General features: G+C 41.6%; 1 protein-coding gene across 3 annotated transcripts in view; it reads right to left on the bottom strand.

The window, feature by feature from the left end:
• The window catches only part of MAP2K4 (mitogen-activated protein kinase kinase 4), a 130,292-nt gene that overhangs the window by 89,870 nt on the left and 19,763 nt on the right, over window positions 1–20,659 (bottom strand). For all 3 annotated transcript variants that reach the window (XM_060647248.3, XM_060647249.3, XM_060647250.2), the window contains one exon: window positions 1,940–2,042. In XM_060647248.3, the coding sequence (XP_060503231.1) occupies window positions 1,940–2,042 (103 nt within the window). Of the gene's footprint in view, window positions 1–1,939; window positions 2,043–20,659 lie in introns of those variants that run through there.

Raw genomic sequence — 20,659 nt, 5'->3', positions numbered from 1 at the left:
TTAAAACGAGGTCTGGGTCTGAAATGTTTACACCCCAGAACCAAAATCTTAAGATTCTATCGTAAAATAGAATAAACACTTCTTATTTATAGAATAAGAATGCTTATTACCATGCCCTCTCAAACTTTTAACACCTGCTGGGACGAGACAAGGGATAAGAAACCTAGCTGGTTATAAGGATATTATAAAGTGGTAGGTTTAAATTAAAAAAAAAAAAATGATGGACCCAAATTTTGGAAGAAAGCTTTTTTTTCACCCTGTTTACCGTTCACACACACACACACACACACACACAAGATTTTGTCCATGAATTCCCAAATACATGAAACTCTCAAAGGATGAGAGTACAAGTATGTAAATGTTTTTGCAGTTCTAAATGTAAGTCAGGGTGTTTTTCTGTGTGTCCAAGGGGGCTTTGAAAAAAAAAGAGGGGGAGGGAGAGGATCTGTTAAGTTGGGCGATTACTATATATCCTCTTTCGCAGACTTCAACTACGTAGTTCAGCTAGCAACCAAGGTAATAGAAATGGACCATGTTCAAGAATTAGTTTTGTACTAGCTTTCACCAGAAATTCTAGGAAATGAGGAAGGAGGTTCTTTTAAAAATGTTTCCTTGCTGCCAGAGTTCTGACTAATTAAGAGGTACTAAGAGTTTCCTTCCTCAATATAACCCCCACTTGATGTTTTCGAGGAGGTAAAAAGGCTGGGACGCTGAACTGAGCTCTGACAAGAAATCTCATTAGGAACACCAGTCTAATAAAATTAGCAGTCCTATTCCCAGTCAAATGAACTGCTGTCACTCTAGTTTTCATTGGTTTAAAGTCACAGGTGAAAACCTAAGAACGAACACACACACACACACAGCCCCCTTCTATACTCTGATGGTTTAAAAATAACAAAATAGTTTTTAGCATTCCTATTTCAAGACACTCTACCTCCTGCCAGTTCGTTACTGTTTGCAAATACGACGCCTGCCAGACATCAAAAGGAAAGAAAGTAGCCATAAATGTGCGTTTTTGGGAAGTATGAATCAATTTGTAGTCTAACAAGGTTTGAATAAAAATTGTTAAGGAATGATTAAAAACTGCAGATACTATATTCTGACTGCTTTTTAAACCATACCTTCTGCCATTTGCTTGCTTTTTCGTTCTCAATCCCGGAACTAGGAAAAATTAATTTTATGAACGTGAGTATGAATGTGAAGCCACTGGCTTTGACCCTTCATACTCATGATAGGTCTTGGGGGGTAAAAGGGGGAGGCATCATTATTTAATACATCACTTCACTTCAAAGGTGTCTGTAAATATTATTCTGGAGGTATTTTAAATTAACAGATGTTTCTAATACACTCAGTGACTTTCAGTGATGCTAAAATATCATTTTTACATTTTAATAAAAATATTTAGGGAAAAATATATATGTAGGGAATAAATTTTAAAAATATTCACTGACACCTGTACACTGACGGGCACACATTCTTTCAATTTACTGTGACATGAAAATCTTACAGGAATTTAGCTCATCATAATAAAATAGAATGGGACTCTATTTTGTCACCCAGTAAGCAGGGACGATTTGTACAGATCTAGAGGCGAGAGTTATGTTTCCTAAGTACCACTTACAATTTAAATGGAAATCCAGAGGGAAAGGTCTAAACGATAGTCTCAGTTCAGAAAGAGAAAAATGTTGAGGATCTCAAGGTATCTGGATCTTCAGCTCTTTTTTCCCTTCAAGTTTAAACTTTAACAAGGAAAATTATGCTTATCTACTTCAGACTACAGAATCAATAATTTTCTACTTAAGTTCAAATAGTAGTATTTCAAATGGCCCATAAAATAATGAAAATACCAACCCCTCAACTTGGGAAAATTCATAAAATACAGTAACGTTAAAACCTTTGCTTGAGCTGAGCCTTTTAGTTGATTACCAGGAATACTCACATGTGTGGGTTTTGAACTCCTGTAGGATTGGGATTCAGAGTAAACCTTGCTGTAGATTTGAAAGGTGGATTTGCAAAATTCAACTTCAGTGCTTTGCGTTTACCTAAGAAATAACAAATAAAAAGTAAAAGTTTCAAGCACTACAAAAGAGACACCACTCTGAGGGCATAAGAAATTCATACCAAAAAGCAGAAAAATGTGTTTTAACATACAGTTAATATAATATTTTGAAAGGCAACAAAGAATTTCTCAGAATTAAGAAACAGTAAATAAAAATGACCTAAAGTTGTTACTAACTACAAATCATCCGTTATGCTTCAATACAATAGAAAACAACGTTCAGTGTTTCAAGTTTATATTGTTCAGAGACACTAACACTTTTGCAAATGAAAATACCACTACAAAAATCATTTACCTCAGCAAATATATTGAAAGATACTAAAGTATTACCACCTTTCCAGGGTTACACTTCGATGCCATAGTTTAATGGTTTTCCCTCAAACATAGCATAAATGACCGAGCGCAGAATCTCAAGCATTCTGCAACCATTACAAGCTAAAAAAAACATCATGGCACGGTCAACTTCAAGTTCAATACACTGGTATTTCAAATAATTATTTATCTTGAGCCATTTCTTTGGGGTTAGGGAAAGGGGAGGTAAGGTACCAATGTTTTACATTATGCCAACAAAACATGTCCAGTATAGAAAAGCCAAAAATTTCAGAAAGATAAAGAAGAGAAAAATACACAGAGTATTATTTATATACCTACAGAATATATGAGTTTTTAAAAATATATATTATACATAAGTCAGAAAAGATAAAGAAAAATATACATAATATTATGTACACACCTACAGAATATATGGGTTTTTTTTTAACATATATTATATATAAGTCCAATTATCCCCAAATAATCATTGTCTCTTGGAAACTATTTTCTGTACATAGACACCCATTTTTTTCTCTACCATTAAAACCAGACCACAATATGTTTTGTAACATGCTATACTCACTGACCATATTCCTCTCTATGTCAATAAAGCTTACAAGATCATTTCTCTGGGATTCTACCGAATGGAAACTCTGTAACAAAGTCAGGTTTGTTAAGCATTTGCAACACATCTTAGCTTCCCGTAGATACTAAGGATACTTTTTTCCAGCATACACACCTCCTGGTTTGTTATGCATATATCTACCTTCTCAAACAACACGTCTACAATCCAAACCCTTTTCCACCCCTTCAGAAGATGTATGGGTTCAGAAGATGTATGAAGGGGCTCCATCTACTCAGCCTGGTGTTTCTGATGACAGTTGTAAGTTTCAGGGTGCCACACTAGCCGGACAGGACTGCAGGACAAGAGCAGAGAGCTCCTGGCCGTGGCTCCTGGATCAGCTCTGGGAGACGGGCTTTACTACAGGATAATGTGAATTCCCAAGAAGCCCAGACATATCATGTTCAGAAGTAAGCATGGGGGGCGCCTGGGTGGCTCAGTCAGTTGAGCGTCCGACTACGGCTCAGGTCATGAACTCAGTCTGTGAGTTCGAACCCCGCATCGGGCTCTGTGCTGATAGCTCAGAGCCTGGAGCCTGCTTTGGATTCTGTGTCTCCCTCTCTCTCTGACCCTCCCCCACTCATGCTCTGTCTCTCTCTCTCTCTCTCTCTCTCTCTCTCTGTCAAAAATAAATAAAACATTAAAAAAAAAAAGAAGTAAGCATGGTACAACATGAATTTTCCATGTAACTTGCCCATTCAGGTGCCAAATATTTATTTTAAATTCTGTTTCATTTGAAAGCCAGTAGAGAAGAGGTTCTCTATAATTGCAAAAGGTTCTCTATGAAAATCGGCAGGTTTGGCTGTCTTAAAAAGCAAATTCCGTATATTACAAAAAAAAAACTTAAAAAATTTTAAGGGAAATCTGGGGAAAATCCTTGCAATACAAAACAGGAAACTCTAAATATACATAAAGACATCACACAAGTCAAGGAAAATAGAAAAATTGGCAAGGGTATGAAAAAGTAAAGTTTTGCTCAGTAAAGCAAAACTGAGAACAAATTAGGAAAGGCACTCACTAACACCAAAACCAGTTAAAAATTCTGTTCATGTGAAACTGACAAAACTTAGGTCTCATTTATATATACACCTATTTTTCCCCCGACGATAATGGGTTAACGTGACCAGGTACACGAATCACTAATATCACACACTGCTGGTAAAAAAAGCAAATTGATAGGATTGTTTCTGATGAAATGTTCAGCAACATGCGAGAAAAAGTCTTTAATGAACAGGCTCTTTTACTTCTTGGAAATCTGTCTTTAGGAATTATCTAAAGGCAGAGGGCTATCCCCGGGCCTTGAAACCTAACGGAATTTGCTCTGCTGGATTTTGAAACTGCTTGGGACTGCTGTTTCCTTTTTTCCTTCAGTGTTCTCCCATTTTGAATGGGTATCTCCAGAAATGCGATCCAGTGCCTGACAAGGTCACTTGTCTTCTTGCTTCTGGGTTCGTGGATGGAGAGGAATCTTGTGCCACAATGGATCACACTCTGTCTCACCCATACCTGATTTGGATGATTCTGATGAGACTGGGGGTTGATGAACTGGTGGTGTCTAGATAAGATCTGGATTCGAGCTGATGCTGTGACCTCAGGCTCTGGGGGAAGCCGGAGCACCAAGAGTATCGTCCACACACGGAGAAGATGTAAATATTTGGGGGCCACAGGTGGACTGCAGTGAAAATGGAGGCCTTCAAAGATATCAGGTCCATGGGATGCCTGGGGGACTCAGTCGGTTAATCATCCGACTTCAGCTCAGGTCATGATTTCGCGGTTCATGGGTTCAAACCCCGCGTCGGGCTTTGTGCTGACAGCTCAGAGCCTGGAGCCCGTTCCTGATTCTGTGTCTCCCTCTCTCTCTCTGCCCCTCCCCACCTCTCTCTCTCTCTCTCTCTCTCTCTCTCAAAAATAAACACTGAAAGAAGAATTAAAAAACAAACAAACAAAAAGACACAAGGTCCTAATCAATCCCTGGAACCTATGAATGTTACTTTATAGAACAAAGTTTCAGGAATTTAAATTAAGCTCTGGGGGCACCTGGGTGGCTCAGTCAGTTAAGCTCAGGTCATGATCTCACTGTTTGTGAGTTCGAGCCCCACGTCGGGATCCACACTGGCAGTGCAGAGCCTGCTTGGGATTCTCTCTCTCTCTCCTTCACTCTCTGCCCTTCCCCAGATCGCAAAGTAAATAAACTTTAAAAAAATAAAAGAAATGAAGTTCTGAATGAGCTCAATGCCTACCAACCCCCCAAATCAAAAGCTGAACACCACCTGTCATGTGGTTGTGTCTGGAACCACCCTATAGGGTGAAAAACCGAAAACACACTAAGATCAAATTCAGGACAATAACAGAACAAAGAATCATTGTGAAAACCATCCCGAGGAAAACACCAAAACTGGCCCTTTCTTCCAAAGCTCAGTTTGAGGGGACAGCAGCTAACCTTTGCAGGCAGACAAAATATATTACTACAATTAAAACAAACTGTTTTCTTGAAAATAAATATTTACACACACACACACACACACACACACACACATCCTTCCTCAACACTGCTTTCACACTTGAACAAAAATAAATTGGGGTCTTGAAGGCCATTTCCCGCAGAAATGAACAAGCACACAAACATCACACAATGTGACTTACACAGGTTAGGTCTGAACACATGCCATCTTCAACACATCTACAACTGTCTTGAACGCTGTCCAAGCACATGTTCTGATCGTCCACCAACAAAATACGCTAAATAATTCTATAAAAGTTCACAGCCTCTCTAAGTGGAGGTGATGACTCAGGGCCTAGAACCAGTGCCAGGGGGTGTAGGGGAAGATCGAGTTGCATGGGCTGGTCCTGCAGGGCTCCCATTCTCCAAAGGCTGACCATTTGGAGATGAACTCACAGGGCAGTTTTGAGGAGGAGAAGGACAGTCCCAGAAAGTCAGTCAAAGACGAGATGTGGGGAGAGGCAGAAAGGAGCAGAGCAGTTTTTACGAGACTTCAGAGAGGCTATCTCTGTGGACATGAACATTATTTCCCCCAGCCTTTCTTTTTTCCCCCCCATTCACTTTCTCTAACTAAGAACCTTTATTATGACTGGTCCTTATCTTCTCTTTCTCACCCCAAAAACCTAAATCCTAAAGGCAACCCGTCACTATGCCAGTTATTTTTAGTGACAAAACTACACACAAATACGACATTAGAGCAACAGGGATTTTTTTTTTTTTTTTTTTTTTTTCAAAAGCCTGCAACTTCTACAGGGAGTAAAGGGAGTAAGGAAGGAAGTTTTCCTACAAATGGCCTGTGGAGATTTTTAGAAGCTAACAGAGATTAAGTTATTTGTACAGCAGGCTTTAAGCTAGTTGATCAAAAAAGATTATAAACTTGTGATTATAATTCTCCCTTTGGGGAGACTGTCACCAAATAATCCCCATCCCTAACCAGTCAACAGAGATAAACAGAGCCTCCCCTTTATCTACAGCAGAAGAGAAAACAGCCATTGATCAAACATCTTAAAGTATTCATAGGGAAGGAGTCTCCTGTGAGCGAAGACAGTCTTTGTGTACCTAAAAACTAAGTTCAGTGAAGCTGATAACAGAAAATGCTCTCAAATGCGTATTAGATCGGTCTGAGAACAAATTTCACACGGATTGCCCCGGACAACCCCGATGTGGGTCAAATTGGCTACAATAAATTCTTGCCATCTGTAACCAAGAACCCTGACTGTTAAGGACAACAGTGTGTGCCCTCGTCCCATCATCATACTTCCAAGGCACTGCTCTACCCCTCAGGGTAATACTGCCCAACTCTTCTCATGCCGGCTCATACAGGAAATGAGGACACCTGCTTGGCACACCGGGAAGACCAGAATCTCCGCCAGCCCACAGGCCGACCCAGGTGGCTCACAGCCTCATGTCCCACTCAGGCTCGCCAAGGACTGGGGATCGACCTCTCTGCACCACCCTTTGAAGGTCTGGTTTCAAAGCTCTGCCTCAAACAACCTCTCCACATCGACCTCCAAATTCTTCCTCACACTTCTCATGAAAGACACAGTCCCAAGGATGGGATCTTCAAGAACATTCCGATCTATGATTCTGAAGAACAAGGATTTGTCCACTGATATCCATACTCAGTAAGGCCTAGGAAAGTGTTTGGCTTGTATTCTGACCACAGAGCAACTCACAGAATTTTGAAGGTGGAAGGAAGATATCTTTCAACTTTACTTGGCCTTAAGCAAGAAGACAAAGGAGCCATCCCTGAATATTGTACTCCACCAACTTCTCAAATGATACAAACCCTTAACATCACTTCCCACAATCGGCTAAGCTGGCCCAGTAGTTGAGTTTAACCTTGGTCAAAAATTCTATCCGAGAGCAGCCAAGAGTCTACCAGTCAACCATGCAAGATGACCAGTCTTTGCAATCTAGGTCACCAAAACCTCTTTCCCCGACCTTCCACAGATGAGGAAAAAGCATTTCCTAAGCACTATTTCTATTTCCAAAACATCAGAACCAGCCTGTCCTCAGAGAGACACTATGTCTACATGGGGTCCACCCTGTCGCTCCCTCCCATCCTTCTCAAGCCTGTTCCCATGATCAAATTGTGAGCAATTTTGTCCTAAATGTTTAACTAGCTTAATTTATCTTTGAATTCTACAAATCACCTGTAATAGGTAACTACAACAAAATAACAGTGCAACAAATATTTGTTGAATTCAAATTATTAATTTTTTTATCAACATGGCACTAACCTCTCATACAACCTAGTGGGCTTATTTTCTTTTATTCGATCATAGGAAAGCAAGATTCTGTTCCTCTGATTCAGAATCTTCCCACCCAACCTGTAAGAATGGAGACCATCTCTAAAATACTGCAGTCAATCTACGTACCTTCGACACGTGATTTCACCAAATTTGAAATAGTAACAGCAAAACTTCCCATTGTTGGTGGCAATAAAGATCACTGAAGGATCCAGCGATGCATTTAGAAGTTAGCTTTTTTGCTGTAATATTAATGCATCACTTCAGGTTATGTGGTAGATTGTTATCAAAATAGCCACCAGTGAATCACCTCTTTAGAATGTGACTATTCCCTGCCTCTCTAATCAGGCTGGATTTCAGACTCGAGCTGGGACCCCAAGAACACAGCAGAAAGGGTTGTTGTAGGACTTCCAAAGCTAAGCCTTTAGGAGGCCCCACAGCGTCCACTTTCACCCTCTTGGAAAGTGACCAAGTCTAAACGTGAAGCAGCCCAAGTAGCGTCCTTGATGATGGAAATCCACATGCACAAGGTCCAGAGGTCCCAGTCATCCCCACTGAGCTTAGTCTCCACCCACAGACCTACTAGCTGAATACAGACACATAGCAGAGCTCAGGTTAAACCAGCAGGACCACCCCCCGACTACCAAACAGAATCACGAAAACGTCAGTTACTCTTTAAAGCCACTACTCAGAAGCCAAAGGAGCTAGGTAGGAATAATCAAAAAACCAGTAAGAATCAGTCTCTCTTGAGATCTTAAGAACCCCCACTGCACCACTAGGGATTTCCCAGAACCTAGCAGAGGAAAAAGCGAGAACTGAAACTACGATGTACAAATCACTCACAGAACACCTTCAAAAACATGAGCGATTGACCTACAAGTACCCAGAGCATCCCGCCAGGGGACGGAGGGGTGAGGACCGCCTGAAATTCTCATTTCTCCTTTGGCTCTAACTCTTCATACCTCATTTCCAAATGGAGTATTCGGAGTAACTCGTTCAATTCTCTGTAATCACTGGCTATAAAATGAGGAACACACAGTTCCAACTACACAACTTTATATCCGAGTAATTTCAGAAACGAGAAAATAAAATGGTAAACAAGGACTTACTCTCATTTCCTTTTCTACCTAAATTACTACAGTGATGAGGGCCCTAACTTCTTTGATAAGCTCAAGAGAAGGGCAGGACACGAAGGATGTTAGACTCGGAACTGTCCGTTATGTCCCAGTCTTGCAATCTCCAGCAATCTGAGCATTGAATGAGTCACTGTCGGCTAATACCGTGCCGCGCCTCTCCTCCTCCAGCCCTGGGTACGTAAGAGTGAACGAGTTCCAAAAATTTATAAAATCTCACTTAGAACTCTGAACTCCCATAGATATCACAAAACACGGTTATTCATCCATACAGCTAAGCAGTTTGGAAGGTGGCTTGTTCTGGGTAGAAGAGATAAACAAATATATGCCAACAGGCCCTTCTGGCACAGTTCAACACTTTTGTGTGGAAGATGGATTTGGGGGAAGTCCAACGTAGTAATTCACATGGCCATAGGTAGAGAAATATCACGGTTATACACAAGCTATTGTGCCAGGTAGTATAGACAAAAAGACCGATAAGGCAGCTGGCTGACCTACCCACAAAGACTGCTTTGTTTCTCACCTTAGCAAAATTAAAAAGGAATGTGGTGGGAGGGGGCTAAATGGCAGACTAGGGGAGAAAATTACTTCTGCGAGACGCTAAATGATTATCACTGAAATACTGATAAAGATGACACAGGGCTATTTCTGCGGTCAAGCAATTTACACATCTGTAAAATCAAGACAAAAACAGTCCCTTACTGTTTTCACTGCTCTGGTGATGCTGCAGGGAGGATTCATATACCTTAAAAATACAATGGCTGGTAAAGAGTAACGAAAAAATAATGAAGAGTAATGAAAAAATAATAAAGAGTAATGAAAAAATAATAAAGAGTAATGAAAAAATGGCAACTAACTGTGAGATTAGTCAGAAGTACTGAAACCCAATTGAAAAGTTAATTAAATTATTAAATTCTCTAAAAAAGAAAAAACTGGGAAAAATTGATACCTTTTAAAAATTTTTTCCTTAATGTTTATTTGACAGAGAGAGACAGAGCATGAGCAGGGGAGGGGCAGAGAGAGGGAGACACAGAATCCGAAGCAGGCTCCAGGCTCCAAGCTGTCAGCACAGAGCCCGACGCGGGGCTCAAACTCCTGAACTGTGAGATCATGACCCGAGCCGAAGTCGGACACTTAAATGACTGAGCCACCCAGGCACCCCTTGTCTGATACCTTTTAAACCAAAAAAATGTGTGAGCAACAAGAAAGAAACGCAACGGGCTCTGTAGATTCCTTTTAACTACTGTGTCAATAAAAGTCCCTGTTCTTACCCACAGCCAGCATCCCAGTGGTGCTCAACCGGAAACTAGGAAAACCAGTGGTAAAGCCCGTCTACCTAGCCTTGGAGTTCGGCTCTTCTACTTAGTGGCTATGCACTCTCAGGCAGGTGGCGTCATCTCTCTGCCACAGGCCCATTCCTGCCAAATGGGATTGATATTACCTTCCTCAGAGGGGGGCTGGCAGGAGGAAAGGAGTTACTGTGTAGGTCAGGGTCAGCCAGCCATCACTGTTTCCCACTGTATCATTGTATCATCCGCTGTGTGTAGGTTTACAGTGGCAACGTCCTGAACCAGGGTGGGTGGGAGGCCACTAACACCAGTGCTTCCTAAACATTAAGCATCTCCCTCATCTGATAAGCTCGGGCCTCAGAGGCTCTGTTGCCAAAGAAAGAACCGAAACGATTCACTCTCTACCTTGCCAACCTCTGGCAGATGATTCACAGACCTCTCCTGGGGTAGACAGATTTTTTTTTAAACCTGTAATATCGAGAACTCTGCTATTTCTCTATCGGTGCCTAGAGGGGTACTGCTCTGACACAATGGCATAACAATTTCTAGCAGATTCTATGGACTCCAGGCAAAGGCAAAAGAAGCGTTTTAGTTTCTGTAGACTACATTTTACTATGAGACCTTATTTGGTTAACAAAAGTCTTCAGGGAGAGTGTAAAGGCTGAAAAGCCCCCAACTTGCTCCCAAAGCTGATCAACCAACAATTAAAAAAAAAAATGTTTTTAGCTCACTTTCTATCACAGTAAAATGGGGAGTTCATCAAGTTTCCTGGAATGAAACAGACAATCTGCCCTAACATCCTTCCAAACTTAACATTAGAGAGACTCGTGATGATTCTTCGTCCCTTGATCCCACTAACCATTAACTCTGACATTGATGACATGAGCCGCTCTATGGTCACCAGTAATTTTGTCTCAATTATGCACAATGTCACTATTATGAGTTTCTATATGCAGCCACACCTTTGAGCTAGCATTTAAGCCAACAACACCTGCTTTGATCAGACTCTGAGCCGGATGTCTCCTACCAACAAACAAATACAATTCCTCAGGCTAAACTGACCAAGTCCTGATTAGTCCAAACTCTTTAAAAATACCAGAGAGACAGCTCATTCAGGATGACCAATGCAGCACAAATGTCAAGGCTTTATTGAAATAAACAGGACTTCAGATACTCATGCAGGTAGAATCAACAGACTGTCCAGCAGAACTTGCTCTGGATTCCCATGGTCCCGAGTGCTCCTGTGAGGTCTGCAGGTTCATTAAGGAGATAAAGAAAACAACTTTGTACCTTTGTACTTTTGTCTAAACTACAGAGCCCCAGCTGAAATGACCCACTGTGGGGGCTGGGAGGGTTGGTAGATATAAGGGACTGACTGATGGATTTGAGAGCAAATATCCCAGTTCGAAAATAAACAAAGAATATGAACAGGTAATTAACAAAAGGGAGAATACACACAGAATCCAAAGAACCATCAAATTCTTCTAGCTATCCACAAAATTAAAATTCAATTTTTGCCTCTAATACCACATGTAAATAAGAGGAATCCTTATGTTAATTTTTTTAATGTTTATTTATTTTTGAGAAACAGAGAGACAGCGTATGAGTGGGAGCGGGGGGAGAGAGAGGGAGACAGAATCCGAAGCGGGCTCCAGGCTCTGAGCTGTCAGCACAGAGCCCGACATGGGGCTCAAACCCACGAACTGTGAGACTGTGACCTGAGCCGAAGTCGGACACTTAACCGACTGAGCCACCCAGGCGTTCCAGGAATCCCAATGTTAACGTTAATAAGAGTATGCAGAAGTGGGCAGTCTTTTCAGAATTTTTCACAGCTGTACTTTCACATCGGTCTGTGGTTATGTGATGTCCACCATCCCCATGATACCTTAAGCTCCAGGAGCACAGAAATCCTATTTCCCACCTGCCTCCCTGCCTAGAACTGCACCTGATGCACAGATCCTTAACATCTGTTCAGTAGACAGATGGACAGAGACAAATAAATGAAGCAATTACTGCTGTGAATATAAACTGGTCCAGTTTCTAGAGGGCAAGATCTTGCAAACATCTCCAAATGTCCTTGATGATTAATGTAGTAAGTCCATTCCTAAGAATTCATTCTCTAGGAAGTTAAAGATTATGCAAAGAAAAGTATTCAGCATCGTGATATTTATGCTAGACTAGATAGAAAAATTACGACACATCCGTAACAGGAATACTACACCACCACCAAAAAAAAACCCAAAAAACAAAAAACAACCCAGAAACAAAAACAAAACAAAAAAACCCACACCATAAAAGACTACTGACATTAGTAAATGTTAGTAATAGTAAGAGATTTTTTTTAATCAAGCAATAAGTAATGTGTCTAATAAATTATTTCAGTAAAGCATATGTGCATATGATCAATTTATAATACACACACAGGTCTTTCTCCAAAAGTATGACTGGTGATTACTTCCAGGTGCTAGAATTATGGGTCATTTTTTTCTACTTTGCTGTGTTTCCATTTTTCTACACTAAGTATTTGTTGTTTCTCTTTCAATTATAATCTCCTTGCTACTCACACCCGAGCTTTCTAAAAGAGACCAATCTGTTCTCTAAACCCAAATTTACTGAGGCCTAGAGAACAAGTAAAATGTCCTTAAAAACACAAATCTAGGCACTTTCATATATATATCTGCTAATCCACCTTGAACATTTCCATACCCCGAAAATCTTGTAATATTTCACACATGATATCTTTTGAGATTTTTTTAAGGTGTATGTACCAGCTAAGTTCAATAATATTTTAATCCCCCCCCAAAACAGGAAAAGCTTATTCAACACAGCCCCCTCGCCCCAAAAGTCACTCCACAGATTTGGGAAGCACAGCCTCCATGGGAATCTAAGGGTAGAAATTCCAGTTACACACCCATGTCGAGAAGGTTCCAAGTGGACACCCATCCCTGCCAGCACACCTCCACCCCAGTTTAGGGGAGAAGGGGAAGAATGTGTAATAATGCTGAGCTTGTCATTTGTCCCCAGCTTGTTCGGAGCTCTCTTTTATACCATCGCCCATCACAATTCTTAACAAGAAAGGTCTAACCTGCTAGGCGCCTGCACTAATTCCACTCACACAGCATTACTGCTCTTAGGGCGCTGAGAGTTCTGGCCAGGAAGGGGGAAGGTTTACAGCACAGCAGCAGGTCAGTCCATAGACATAAGGGACTTCCTGATGGATTTGAGAGCAAATACCCCAATTAGAAAATAAACACAGACTAGGAACAGGTAATTCACAAAGAGAGAGTACGCATAGAATCAAAAAAAAAAAACAAAACCATCAAATTTTTCTAGCTACTCTAGGTACTCAGCATCCCGTCCAGGTGCTCAGACACTTTAAATTCACGTCATGCCTAAAACTCACCCAAATCCACAGGGCGTTTATGTTAAGCCTTAAATCTTCCAACACATCAACAAGGGGTCCCACAGAGACAAGTGAGACACAAATGCTGTGTTGATCAAATCCAACAAAACTTGCCATTCAGAATGGTCAGTGAGCCTTTCTTCTCCGATGGGTAGGCCATGTGGCAACCTCTGCCTCCCAGTCAGACCCCTCCACACTCTACTTAAGTTCCTCATCAGCTCCCCAAAGTTTCAAGTTACTATGTTACCACGCACCAGTAGCGAGATATTAGGATTTCTGAAAAATCACCCACATAACGAACTCCTACTTTTTGGTAGCATCCTTCTAGTGGGACAGGGCACCTACTACACAAACTTGTGAAAACTGGGTCAAGAAAAGCCACAAGGCTTGCTCTGGTTTTCATCAACATCCCAGAGCCCACACAAGTGGCCTCCAGCCCACCTCACTGTCCAGGCAGAGGCAACGCATCGCACAGCAGATATTCTCAGAACGGCTCGCTCGAACTCTAACAAGGAACCAAAGTGCCCACCGGTCTTAGGTCACATTTATTTTTCCTGCTTGGTCAACCCCACAAGATCCTAACAATACCATTTTAACTTCCCGCCACCCATAAATGAAATAAGGACACTAACCATATTGTCTAATGATGCCATCAGTATTGTTTCAATCAGTGCTTCAAACCTTTTTCGTATGTGCCACCAAGTGAAGGAAAGAGCACATGTACAACCCAATGAAGGAAACACAAGCCTGCTCTTGGCTAAAGGCCACTGACCTGAGCTGCAGCGAGTGGCCCCAGGCCGCAGGCCAAGGCATTCTGTGTTTCAGCTGACAGGTAACTTAGCGGCGCCCAGGTTGAGGAGCTAGGAAAACAGTCATATCAGACTTCTCCTCGAAGAGTTTACTTAGAGGAATGTTATTAGCCACAAAGCAGATATTAGTTTCTTAATTTTTTTGTCAAACATTAATGTCTTCCCTCATCTTCCTACAATGCCAATAAGGATTCCCACCAGCCATAAATAACTCTTCCAGACCCAATCCTATATGAATTTCACTAACGAGTAGGTTAGGATAAAGAAAACTGTAAGATACGGGCAATTTAGCATCACAGTGAAGGTACCCGTTTGGTCCTGGGAGATACAGCATAGGAATCTTTTTCACAACACAAAATCAACCATCCGTTACCAAAATGATACGGTACCCATTCTTCTTTCCAGGTAAGTATAGATTAGCCCTCCTAGAAAGCTTACAGATCCAAAGCTCTGGGTCTACTGTGTGCAAGGTAGTTTTGCTGTAGTGTCTGTGTTGTAATAAAAAATGTATCTGGTACTTGTCCCAAGTACCTGGCACAGACCTCCTATGACCCTTCTAGTACCTCCCCCCCCCAGTGATAGAAGACTCTTTTGTTATTCATAACAAGCCCCTTTCAACCAAACTAGAGATTATGCTAATGAAGGGACAGAGGAGAGGGCCTCTCCCACAGGTACTACACACACATAATTTCAGGACAGGATGCTGGTCTCCAGAGAAACAAACCTGGCAAAGAGGAGGGCTACAACTTTTAGCTCCACCCCCTAGCTTCCGTGGAGGGGAGAAGGGCTGGAAACTGAGTTCCATCACCCAATGGCCAATGATTTGATCAACTGTGCCTATGTAATGAAACTCCCATAAACTCTCCCCCAAGAAGGAGTTCCAGGAGTTTCCAGGTTGGTGAACACATCAAAGTACTAGAAGGATGACAAGCCCAGAGAAGGTATGGAAGCTCTCTGCCCGCTCTCTCCATACCTAGCCCTACAGAGCTCTTCCATTTGGCTGTTCCCGAGTTGTCTCTTTTACACTAAACTGATAAACGTAAGTACAGTGTTTTCCTGAGTTCCGTGAGCTGCCCTAACAAATAACGCAACCTGGGGGTCGAGTCAGGGGAGCCCTATCTAATTCATGATTGGCCAAGCAGAAGTGTGGGTGCCTAAGTACCCCACTGGCAGCTGGATCTGAAGTGGGGCCATTTGGGGGGCTGACCCCTTTAACGTCGGGATCTGATTCCAACTCCAGCTAGATAGTGTCCAGCAACTGAATTGTTGGACCCCCAGCTGATGTCAGAGAACTGGAGAATGCTTGGGGGTGAGAAAACACTGCAGTGTTAAAATCTGAAACACTGAAAGGTGAAGAATATGAGGTCAGTTTCAAGGAATAAATCTTTTCTTATTTCCATGAACACTTGTCGTTGATTGTTCTATGCTATCCAAATCTATAAGCAAGCCAAAAACAGGAGGAAAATACCCCAATTCAATTAGAGATAAAGTGAGAAAATGTGGTTTATGAATATATTTTCTCTATCATGTGTCAGTGGTCAATTTATAAACTGAATGGACATATTATCCACCTGTGACGTTGATTTAAGAAAGGTCTTCTTAGAGCAAAGAATGAACATACATGACCACGTTAGGCTAGCTCAGGAAAATCAGATAGAGGGTCTTATCTATTTCTCCTTTCTATGTGGCTGCTTAAGGATCACAGTTTACCTTTTATTCCAAGCTGACTTCACTCTGGGAAGGGAGAACACTAAACTCCCGTGCCGTACTGCCCCACTAGCTTATCCCAAAGCAAAAGTTCACACCACCATATGCGATTTCACCTGTAATAATCCTTGTTATCATCATATGTCACTAGGAATCCAGAAAGGCAACGGCAGGAATCAATTTCTTTCATATATACAATTCTGCATATATTTTCATTCAATTAAGGTAATTTGGAGAGCCTTCCGGTAATCTGTTACCACTAAACGGCACTCGTGAATGACAATGACAAGAAGGCTTTTACTGACCCTTTGTGTTGATGCAGAGACAACCTGCCCTCAAAAGTGAGCTGCTCACTGCTGTAAAGAAGGGGAATACAAGCCTTTTTCCGGTACCTTCCACTACCTAATGCAGAAGGAAAGCCTTATTTCAAAGATAACTCCCCCAATTCTAAAACACCAGCGGTGGTTCAGCAATCATTTAATAACTGCATAGGAGGGGGGAAAATCACACTATACCATTTTTAAATAGTCATCATTTACCACATAGCCACCATTTATGTTTCTTTCTTCAGGAACAGTCAGTATTTGAACACCAGCATCTCCCCATGCGGAACCTAAATGTTCATCCGGATGACTTCTGACCATGATAATGAGATCCGGCACTCCAAGGACTCAGTATTTTTCCTAACAGCACCTGCCGTATCTCAGCAACACAAATATTTCCTGAATAAATGGATAATCCAAGGTCAGGTTTTGCTTCATTTCCCCCCTCATTGATCAAAATACCTGTAACTAGAAATTAAGTTCTCCGAAAAAGTTAACCAGAAGCTTTAGCTAGAGAAATGCTCCTGACAGAATTGCATGACACATGAATAGTACACCATGTTACATGCCTGCTATAAATTGAAGTTTTTGAAAGGTTAGAATTAAAGTAAGATTAATCAAGAGAGTAAATGGCAAAGAGGGTATGTTGTATCCCTTCTGCTTCCGGAATATATGGCACAGGAGAGTATTTTGATGGCAAGTTCTCTAATCAGTTACTGACAAACTGTGCGAGACCAAATCAGTTTCAGAACATCATAAAGGGGAGACTGCAATAATTTAGTTACAAGATGGGTAACTAAACAGGAATAGTAAGAAAGAAGAGCTGGTTAAGAAACTGCTATTACAGAAGGGTGAAAAATGACACCTGTTGGACAAGAACACACAGTCACTGAAAAGGTTAAGTGCTCACTGGAACACAGGAGCTCACCAAGCTTTTTTATGCCCTGGTTGAGAACTCATACTTACTTCTATTCTCACCAAACTGCCTTTTGAGGACTAATTCTGGTTCCCAAGTAATGGGAAGGCGAAGCCCTACAGGACCTGAGCCATCTAAGCACTGAACACAAATGAATTTTAAGCAAGGCTGGACTCCAGTTTGGAACTGATCTTAGTTTGGCAGAACTGCTTTCCCATAACCCACGGATTCCTCCTCACCAAAAAATGTCAAGAATTATTTGGCATGTTCTTTAATCATCTTCAGAGATTAAGAAATTTTAAAAAGCTAAAAAACCCTGGTAATGAAGAGGCCGGCTCATATTCCAGGGTATGAAGAAGAGACAGATTTCCAGTTTTAATTCTCTCCAAGTACAGAAAAGCACAATAAACGTCTGTGTATACGTGCGTGCCCACATACACATACGTTCGTATCCTTCGACACCGGTACAGCTAAGTCAGAGAGGATTAATGCTTCATTTAGTTTGCATTCGTTGGTATGCCCCAAACACAAATGTTGGGTTTTGGCTGATCATAGCTACTATTTGAAGAGCCCACAGATGTTTGGCAGTACGAGTTAACCAGTACCTAACAAAATAATTTAGACAGAAATCATCAACGATGGCCAAAAACAACAGGTGAAAAGCCGATGGGGAACTTTCTCCTATAGGAATCACATGGACAGCACCTAAAACCCAGCCATTAATCTTAACAAGAGCTACAGTCACAAATCATACGCCCTCATAGGGCACCTGGGGGCTCAGTCGGTTGAGCATCCGACTTCGGCACAGGTCATGATCTCGCGGTTTGTGAGTTTGAGCCCCGCATGGGTTCTGTGCTGACAGATCAGAGTCTGGAACCTGCTTTGGATTCTGTGTCTTTCTCTCTCTCTCTCTCTCTCTCTCTCTCTCTCTCTCTCTCTCTCTCTCTCTGCCCCTCCCCTGCTCACACTCAGTCTCTCTCAAAAATAAATAAACATTTGAAAAAAAAAATTTTAAACATCATGTGCCCCCTGATGCAAGGCAACAAGAAATACCCAGCACCACCTATAAAGCATTCTTGCCAAAAATGCATATCTCTATGTGATCAAGCCTCTCTGCTTAACCACCAATTAACAGAAACTACAGGGCAAGGAGACACCCATGAAACACTAGTGACTAAAAGGATGTAATCAGCCAAATGTGAAACGTGCAAAACGCTACAAAACGCATGACCCAATTTTTTCAGTGAATAAATGGCAAAGAGAAAAATGGGGGAACTACTATAGAGAAACAGCAATCAAATGCAGAATGTGTGGACCTTGCTGAGATCTCAACTTGAACAAATCAACTGTAAACATGCATCTATATGGCATTTGAGGAGATCTGAGGGGCTATCTGATAATATTGTTTTGTTTCTTTAACAGTGTGATAACCGCCTGAGGCTCTGCATTTAAGAGTCATTATCATCGACAAGGCATGTGACTGACATAGATGTGGCCAGAAAAAAAATGAAATAATGATAATCTCTGAACTTGCTTGAAGATATTTCAGTAGAGATAGGTGTAGGGAGGAGGAACACAAGAAATAAGATTGGCCATATGTTGGGGCGCCTGGGTGGCTCAGTCGGTTGAGCGCTGGACTTCAGCTCAGGTCACGATCTCACGGTTCATGAGTTCGAGCCCCGCATCGGGCTTGCTGCTGTCGGCACAGTTCCTGCTTGGGATCCTCTGTCCCCCTCTCTCTGCCCCTCCCCTGCTTGCACTCTCTCTCCAAAATGAATGAACGTTAAAAGATTTTTTTAATAAAAAAAGAAAGAAAATCATTCCTATGAGTACTCACTGCTCTCTTTCAAGAATAAGACACTATTGTTTATAGCATATAAACTTGACCAGACCAGGGTCACTCGCTAGCCGGATGACTTTGAAAAATTTCCTTATTAACCTTTCTGTGCCTCAGTTTCCTCACCCATACTAGTTACTATACCAACCTCACAAGGTTGTAAGGATTAAAGGAGTTAACAGAATGTGCTTAGAACAGGGTTTGGCACACAGTGAATGAGCTATTATGATTATTTCTGCCACACAGACTGACTCTACAAGTTCACTCTCTCAAAGAACATAAGCTTCTTCAGAGTAGGCTCTACATCTAACTCTTCTTGAAAGACCCCAGGGCCCCTTATCATTAGCAGTATATGTGTCTGTTAAGTGTTTCATTTGTGCCCATTTATTTAATCTTGGAAGAGGTGCTCTAAAGGGGAGCGAGTATGCTTACATACACTTGATTTTCATTTCTGGTTAATGTTCACCTAATTCTACCTAATGATCAGATGAACAGCAACCCAGGTGTTTTAAGTTTCTTCTAGTACATCTTTTCATGTAGACACTTGTGTCTCGATTTTGAAAGCACTCGTAAAATCATGTCGTGAGAATTTCAAGTATTTACTATACCTTATTTGAAAACCATCACCCTCAATTTATAAGCTAAATTGAAAACCACTTTGATGGGGCACCTGGGTGGCTCAGTCGGTTAAGCATCCGACTTCGGCTCAGGTCATGATCTCGCGGTCAGTGAGTTCGAGCCCCGCGTCAGGCTCTGTGCTGACAGCTCGGAGCCTGGAACCTGTTTCAGATTCTGTGTCTCCCTCTCTCTCTGACCCTCCCCCGTTCATGCTCTGTCTCTGTCTCAAAAATAAATAAACATTAAAAAAAGAAAGAAAACCACTTTGATGGGGCGCCTGGATGGCTCAGTCAGTTGAGCATCCCACTTCTGCTCAGGTCATGCTCTCCCGGTCTGTGAGTTCGAGCCCCGCGTCGGGCTCTATGCTGACAGCTCAGAGCCTGGAGCCTGCTTCCCATTCTGTGTCTCCCTGTCTCTCTGCCCCCTACCCCCCCACTCATGCTCTGTCTCTCAAAAAAATAAACATTTTAAAAAAATTTTTTAAAAAGAAAAGAAAAGAAAACCACTTTGATGAATTGGAGATCTGGTTGGTAACACCTTCTGGAAAGTTTCCACATCACTTCTGCCCCGTATCTGTCCAGCCACAAAAGTTTTGTCAAACAGCCCTGCACTGCTAATAGCGAAGTTCGACTGGCACATGGGAAACTTTCTGCACTGTGGGAGAATCACTCATTTTTTTCTCATGCAAAAATATCACACATTAAGTTTCTCTAAATGATTATTAAGGTGCAATGGCTACTCAAAACCTTCTTTCTTCTAGCAATGAAAACCATGTTTCAGGAGAAATGAATGTTCCCATTACTTTCCAGATCAAAGATAATCAGGCAACATTCCCCTTGGAATGGGAGGAAGTACAAAGGGAATATGTGAATGTCGCCT

Source organism: Panthera onca, chromosome E1 (assembly GCF_046562875.1).
Source record: "Panthera onca isolate mPanOnc1 chromosome E1, mPanOnc1 haplotype 2, whole genome shotgun sequence".
Taxonomy (NCBI): domain Eukaryota; kingdom Metazoa; phylum Chordata; class Mammalia; order Carnivora; family Felidae; genus Panthera; species Panthera onca.
This window is presented reverse-complemented; position numbering and strand designations above follow the sequence as displayed.